This window comes from Armigeres subalbatus, chromosome 1, assembly GCF_024139115.2.
Source record: "Armigeres subalbatus isolate Guangzhou_Male chromosome 1, GZ_Asu_2, whole genome shotgun sequence".
Taxonomy (NCBI): Eukaryota; Metazoa; Arthropoda; class Insecta; order Diptera; family Culicidae; genus Armigeres; species Armigeres subalbatus.
The window spans coordinates 24965047-24972698 of NC_085139.1; the positions used below are offsets into that span (position 1 = coordinate 24965047).

The 7652-nt window shown below is 44.2% G+C and overlaps 1 protein-coding gene across 2 annotated transcripts; it reads right to left on the reverse strand.

Annotated features, from left to right (window-relative positions):
* Nucleotides 1–1790: 1790 nt before the first annotated feature.
* On the reverse strand, nucleotides 1791–4918 carry LOC134222834 (uncharacterized). 2 transcript variants are annotated; one of them, XM_062701985.1, is made up of 4 exons: nucleotides 4841–4918; nucleotides 3320–4774; nucleotides 2152–2976; nucleotides 1791–2015 (listed from the first exon to the last, which is right to left on the reverse strand). In XM_062701985.1, the coding sequence occupies exons 2-3, from the start codon at nucleotides 4757–4759 to the stop codon at nucleotides 2170–2172; spliced, it is 2247 nt and encodes a 748-aa protein (XP_062557969.1). In that variant the 5' UTR covers nucleotides 4760–4774; nucleotides 4841–4918; the 3' UTR covers nucleotides 1791–2015; nucleotides 2152–2169. The 2 variants fall into 2 exon arrangements, with proteins under 2 accessions (XP_062557969.1, XP_062557972.1); XM_062701988.1 differs by lacking the exon at nucleotides 1791–2015 and having other exon boundaries at nucleotides 2047–2976.
* Nucleotides 4919–7652: the final 2734 nt, after the last annotated feature.

The window sequence follows — 7652 nt, forward strand, 5'->3', positions numbered from 1 at the left end:
GGAATACGACATGTCGCAGTCGGTAGAAATAGTGTTTGGTTTTATAATTGTAACTAGCGCATGAAAATGGTGCTTGCCACATCCATTAATGTGCTAGTTACTAAATGGTAAGTATGCTCTCATTTTATGTTGTGGATTTCGGAGCGAGCAGGTCTCCGAAATCATAGAAAAAAAATACCGAAGCGAGCAGGTCTTCGAGTGTTTAATAAAACATGATCCCGGAGCGAGCAGGTCTCCCGAGGATAGTATAAAAGATACCGGAGCGAGCAGGTCTCCGAGGCATTTATTTTTTTGTTTATTCCGGAGCGAGCAGGTCTCCGAAGCTTTTTTTTTGTTTATTCCGGAACGAGCAGGTTTCCGAGGCATTTTTTTTTGTTTATTCCGGAGCGAGCAGGTCTCCGAGGCATTTTTTTTTGTTTTTTGTGTGTCCACGGTCCTTGAACACATCGGCGAGTATGCGTATGCTCCCAATGAAGTTGAGAGATTTGCAGTTCCACGAACCGAGTTTCCAATCGGAATTTCAGCCGAAATATATGGGAAAATACACCTCTGTTACTATTTCGTACAGGAAATTGGATGGAAGAGCCCGATTGAGCCCAGATTTGCAGGAAATGAAGTTAACATGCCCATGAACAATTCGACATAAAATTCTACTATTACTAAATAAACTTTAAATCAGTTTTTGGCTGATTTATTTGGAGTTGGGTTGAGCACTTTGAAATTCATTAATTGCCTTGAAAACAAGCGCATGTAATCGAAGGTAGCTGCGATATATGTTGTGGCGCGCGTGCAGTGTGTTATGTGTGTTTGTGTTATTTGGTAGTCCGAAAAGTCGCAAATGCATTGTCAGTTAGTAGTCATATAGAAATATTACAGAGAACAAGTAATAAAACTTTTTTGGAAAGTCGTGAAAAAGTGGATTTCAAAAAGTAATTGCCCTGGCACGCCCCACTTTATCCAAAGACGTTTCATAGCCCTTCTTTAGTATTTTATCAATCCCATAATAAAAAGGATACAAATCCTTATGTGCTTGACATTAAAAAACCAAAATAATTCCATTAAAGCAGGTTTGACTTACATTTCAATAGTTTCCATATAATTTGGAATCAATTGCTGCAAGCTCGCCGCGCTTGTATCCTGTTGGTAAGGGCATATCGTCCTGCCTACACTGGGGCATATTTTCGAAAAACGTTACATTTTTGAAGATGGAAGCAATTTTATATCATATTAACTACTGAGGAAAATTATTTGGTTGCCCAACTGAGTGTTCCAGTGCAAGTTTTGCGGACAGTATGCTAGCGTCGCTCCAGAATGTTGAGCAAACAAACATAAAAAGTTACATCAAAACTGTAACTTTTTGTATTTTGCTATTATTTTCATTATGTAATACAAAAATACTCCCACATTCATATCTTCTTCTTCTTCTTATTGGCATTACATCCCCACACTGGGACAGAGCCGCCTCGCAGCTTAGTGTTCATTAAGCACTTCCACAGTTATCAACTACGAGGTTTCTAAGCCAGGTTACCATTTTTGCATTCGTATATCATGAGGCTAGCACGATGATACTTTTATGCCCAGGGAAGTCGAGACAATTTCCAATCCGAAAATTGCCTAGACCGGCACCGGGAATCGAACCCAGCCACCCTCAGCATGGTCTTGCTTTGCAGCCACGCTTCTTACCGCACGGCTAAGGAGGTTCCCACATTCACATAGTATGATGGTTTTACAAATGTTTAAAGGTACCAACTGATTTTTTCCCTTAGTTAGATATAGTTTTCTAGAAATCAAAGGGGGGCGTTTTAGCCAGGTGGGGCGCATTATACCGTCTTACTTTATATTTGTTGTAGATAAAATAGAACACAACATTGTGTTTATCCTCTGCAAATGAGGACAAAGACTCACCACTATTCTCATTCGTTGCTTGTTTTTATATTTTTCAGCGACAATTACCATGCTTGTTGGACAGTGTACATAATTCTTAATCTCCGAGCTGGCACACTGCCTCACGGAAGCTAATAGAAAAAGAGTTTAAAGTAATGAATGTTAAAACCAAAACAGCAGAAACGTGTTTATTTTTTAAATTAGCAACCATAACAACTATAATTAGATAATAAAAGCATATCATTCGCAACAATTCAAAGTACTCACTCAATGTTAGGCATCAAATCACTGCAATTTTTCCCATTCAGCCAGCACATTACCAATCCTCTCGTTCATCACCTTTCGCTGCTGATAACCACCGGCCCAAACTATTTCACCGTTTTCTTCCGTCGGTAACGATGCAGCGACAAACAACGATCTCAAGGTGTTTGCCCTCGGTTGATTATTGAGGAAATCAGCATCGGTTAACAGCCTACGTAGCAGCTTCTGCTTTACATCTTTCTCTATGTACCTCTGCTTTGGTTTCTGCTTCCAAAATCGTATCAGTGGTAATCCGCTACTCATTGCCGCCCTTATCTGGTAAGTTTTACGAAAGCTAAAATAGGCACGCTTGGGGAAGCGATTCAAACTGTGCAAACTCTCGGGGGAAATGTTAACCAGCACTCGCTCAATGGACTGTTCTGCGACGACGGGATCTTTGTCCAACTTGATGTATGCGGTTAGTCCAGTAAGAAAGCAGAGATGTTTCCGTCCGTTGTACGCAGTCAATTTGGAACCACGATGCATTGTCCCATGATAGGTTTTGACTACTTGTTGGGCCACTTCCTCAGAATGAAAATATACCAGCATGTCCAACAGTTGAATGACTTTTAAGTAGGAGTTGTAGAACTTGTCATCTTCTTTCAGATAAATCATTTGTACCGAAAAATTCTTTATTGCGAAAAAGTCATGAATTTCCATATTCCGCGACTTGGCATCTAGATCGGTTACGGGAAAGTTGCCTACAAAAACGGGCCATAACTTATCCAACGGTTCCAGTTCATCAGAAAGTGCCAACTGTGTTGGATACTTTGGAAAGTCGGTATTCTCGCCCTGAAATGGAATGAAATGTGTTGAGAAGTCAATCATTATTTCACAGATTTCAATCATTTTAACACAGATAATTGTTCATAAGGTTGGTTAGAGTTCTGTTAAAGTTGCACTAAGAGAAAGCAAAGGCATACCATCCAAAGAACATTATTCAAAATAGATAGCCTCTTACGGACACGAAAGTCTTAGTCTCTTAGTGGAGTAAAGTGAAGAGATCTTGGTTGAAATAAAGAAAAGAGAAATGGAAGTGATAATAAAACAAATTTATCAAGCTAAACATGTGTAGAGAGAAGAATTGAATGAACATTTCCCGTAAAATTCCCATCAGACGAAATAGTTTACTTACCGCCACAACCATCGACACAATTAAACCATTTTCTAGCAATTCACATGACAGAGCAGGGTTCACCTTCAGCAATTTATACATTTCTCTTTCCGTTCTAAGCAAATCATAAAACAGCTTATTCCGCTCACTCAGAGTCGTTATATCCTTCTTAGACTCAAGTTCCGATCTGGTAACAATAAATTCTCTTAACAACACCAAATATCTTTGGCTGGCAAACTCCATCACGGAAGACTTATTCTGTTCTTCCTTGATGCCAAGAAAAGCCTTCTTCTGACGGATTACCTCTTTCTTATACCTCTTGAACGATCCCGTTTCAGGTTTTTTGGCAACGTTCACTCCGTTCTTCTTGGCCTCTAGCTTAATACTGGCATTTTCAATTAGATGCATTTTCCTTTTCCGTTTATTGTTCTCAATTGATTCGAGTACCGATGCCGGCAAAGGTTTCGGTTCTGTCCAATCGTCCCAATCTCTCAGCACCGCAGGTAATTTACCGTTCAGCATATCCTTCAGAATATTTTCAGCGGGAACCATATCTAAAAAAGAGGGGTTCTCCTGAATGAAAAACATCATCTCGTACTTGCAGTCTTGTTCCAGGTATCGCTGCTTCTGAACTGGACCATGCAAACGCATCGGAATCCATCTGGGACTCTTCATAACAGCCTTATTCATCGCATGCTGATCGCAAAATTCCACGAACAACTCTGTCTCGGACTTTCTAACTACTGTTTCAATACCTTTGATACCTCGATACCGAAATCTGTGCTCTGCAATTGTTTCCGTGAGATGCACCGCATGGGTTCCGATTTTAAAACAAATGGTTCGTTCCGGATCGAAATAAATCGGAATTCTTCCGGGAAAAACATTCAGCTTGTGTCCGTAATAAGTGGTCTTATCACAACAACGAATTGCACGATCTGCGTCCTCTTTGGAAGTAAAATAAACCAACATATCTAGAAGCAAAGATTTTCTTTGATAGCCATTGAAGTAATGCTTGTCGAAGTTTTCCCAAATGAAAATCATTCGGCACAGGAGTCCTTTACTGGCGAAATAAGTGGAAATTTGCAAGTGTCTCTCCGACTCCTCCAAACTGTTCAGTCGAAAGTTAGACAAATACACGGGCCAATAAGGTGAAAGTGTCCAAGCTGGAAAACAGGACAGATCCATTTCCGTTGGATAGAGATCTTCTTTCTTGTATGTTTTCGCACAGAATAAATCCTGATAAACTTTGATCGTTGGAGCCGGGCTTGGAGAGGGCTGTTTGTCAGTATTTCTATCATGATCGTCACTCACCGTATCCAACTCTGACACCTGTCCCAAATTGCGTCCGGTCGACGGTACCGAAACGGAGAGCGGATCAGCGATGCACCCAAACTCATCGTCACTTTCCAGTGGATATTCCGGGTTGTAGAAATCATCCGGAGGAGGGTCGATGTCGCACATTTTAAAGCTGTATTCCTAATGGTATTATTTTAAATTAGATAGGTTCCAAGTTTTAAACAATGTATGTCATATTTTACTTACTTTTTGCTCCCAGTCTTAACTGCCAGTGGAATAACATGAATGACGTTTTGCTTACGCGTCCGGCGTCGGCGTCGCACACTCACATTCTGCTTAGAGATGTCCATAACAAGCTTAATAATCGATTGGCTTGGCTAAGATAATCGAATAGTTTGCTAACGAATCGATTATTGTAAAAAATAAGTATGTATTTGTATTGCCTGATTGTTGGCACGGCAAATGCTGGGTAAAGCGTACCATTGGTACTTCGCGTACCTGAAGGAATAAAATAGACCCCATCTCGCGGTCCTTAGCCTCTTACCCAGCAACTCCTATCCCTACCTTCCCGCGGTGCTGGCCGGGATACGAGCAACCTTAGGGAAGATCGGGTAACCAACCCCGGTGGGAACTATGGTCGTATGCTGACAGGGAAGGGGGGTTTGCTCCTCTCCGGAGGTGCAAATCTTATTGAGCGTCTGTTCTCCATGTCAGGATCGGCTCACAACAGCGTCTGTTCTCCATGTTAGGGGCGGCTGACCATCGTCCGAGTGCCAGCGAGAGACTCTAAGTGAAACTGTGCACCATGGTCCACCGGAAATAAGGAGGAATGGTCCTCCGGAAATTTAGGGGGTTTGGTGTGAGGCCCAGCAAGCCAGCAAAAAAAAACTTACGCAACGAACAATCAACAAGAGAGTACGGACCGGAACCATCGGCGAAGACCACTGCGACGAAAAGGGACTAGCGATTGGAAACTCGGTTCGTGGAACTGCAAATCTCTCAATTTCATCGGGAGCACACGCATAATCGCCGATGTGGTCAAGGACCGTGGATTCGGCATCGTAGCGCTCCAAGAAGGGATGGATGGAAGGGATCAATGGTGCGAACGTTTAGAGGTAATCATATACCATCTACCAGAGCTGCGGCAACACACATGACCTGGGAACAGCTTTCATAGTGATGGGCGATATGCAAAGGCGCGTGATCGGGTGGTAGCCGATCAACGAGAGAATGTGCAGGTTGAGGATCAAAGGCCGGTTCTTCAACTTCAGCATAATCAACGTCCATAGCCCACACTCCGGAAGCACTGATGATGATAAGGACGCATTATACGCGCAGCTGGAACGTGAGTACGACAGCTGCCCAAGCCATGACGTCAAAATCATCATAGGAGATTTGAACGCTCAGGTTGGCCTAGAGGAGGAGTTTAGACCGACTATTGGAAAGTTCAGCGCTCACCGGCTGACGAACAAAAACGGCCTACGACTAATTGATTTTGTCGCCTCCAAGAATATGGCCATTCCCAGCACCTACTTCCAACACAGCCTTCCGTATCGGTACACCTGGAGATCACCACTGCAGACAGAATCACAAATCGACCACGTTCTGATTGATGGACGGCACTTCTCCGACATTATCGACGTCAGGACATTTCGTGGCGCTAACATCAACTCTGACCACTATCTGGTGATGGTTAAACTGCGCCCAAAACTATCCGTCATCAACAATGTTCGGTACCGACGACCGCCGCGGTACGACCTAGAGCGACTGAAGCAACCTGATGTCACCACTGCATACGCGCAGCATCTCGAGGCAGCGTTGCCGGAAGAGGGTGAGCTCGATGGGGCCCCTCTTGAGGACTGCTGGAATACAGTTAAAGCAGCCATTAACGACGCAGCGGAGAACAACGTCGGGTATGTGGGACGAAGTCGACGGAACGATTGGTTCGACGAAGAGTGCAGACAGATTCTGGAGGAGAAGGACGCAGCGCGGGCGGTTGCGCTGCAGCAAGGTACCCGGCAGAACGTGGAACGTTATAGACGGAAGCGGAAACAGCAGACTCGCCTTTTTCAGGAGAAGAAACGCCGCCTGGAAGAAGCGGAGTGCGAGGAGATGGAACAGCAGTGCCGTTCTCAAGAAACACGCAAGTTCTACCAGAAGCTCAACGCATCCCGCAAAGGCTTCGTGCCGCGAGCTGAAATGTGTCGGGATAAGGATGGGACCATCTTGACGGACGAACGTGTGGTGATCGAAAGGTGGAAGCAGCACTACGAGGAACATTTGAATGGTGCTGAGAGTACAGGCAGTGAAAGTCAAGGCAGCGGAGGAGATGACTACGTAAGTTCAGCGGACGATAGAAGCCAACCAGCCCCCACCTTGAGGGAAGTTAAGGATGACATCCAACAGCTAAAGACCAATAAATCAGCTGGTAAGGATGGTATCGGAGCTGAGCTCATCAAGATGGGCCCGGAAAAGCTAGCCACTTGCCTGCACAAATTGATAGTCAGAATCTGGGAAACTGAACAGCTACCGGAGGAGTGGAATGAAGGGGTTATATGCCCCATCTACAAGAAAGGCGACAAGCTGGAGTGTGAGATCTTTCGAGCGATCACCATCCTTAATGCCGCCTACAAAGTGATATCCCAGATCATTCCGTCGTCTCTGTCACCATTAGTGAACGAGTTCGTGGGAAGTTATTAAGCCGGCTTCGTTGACGGCCGCTCGACAACGGACTAGATCTTTACTGTACGGCAAATCCTTCAAAAATACCGTGAATACCAGGTCCCAAAGCATCATCTGTTCGTTGATTTCAAGGCGGCATACGACAGTATAGACCGCGTAGAGCTATGAAAAATTATGGACGAGAACAGCTTCTCTGGGAAGCTTACCAGACTGATCAAAGCAACGGTGGATGGTGTGCAAAACTGTGTGAAGATTTCGGGCAAACACTCCAATTCGTTCGAATCGCGCCGGGGACTAAGACAAGGTGATGGACTTTCGTGCCTGTTGTTCAACATTGCGCTAGAAGGTGTCATGCGGAGAGCCGGGTGTAACAGCA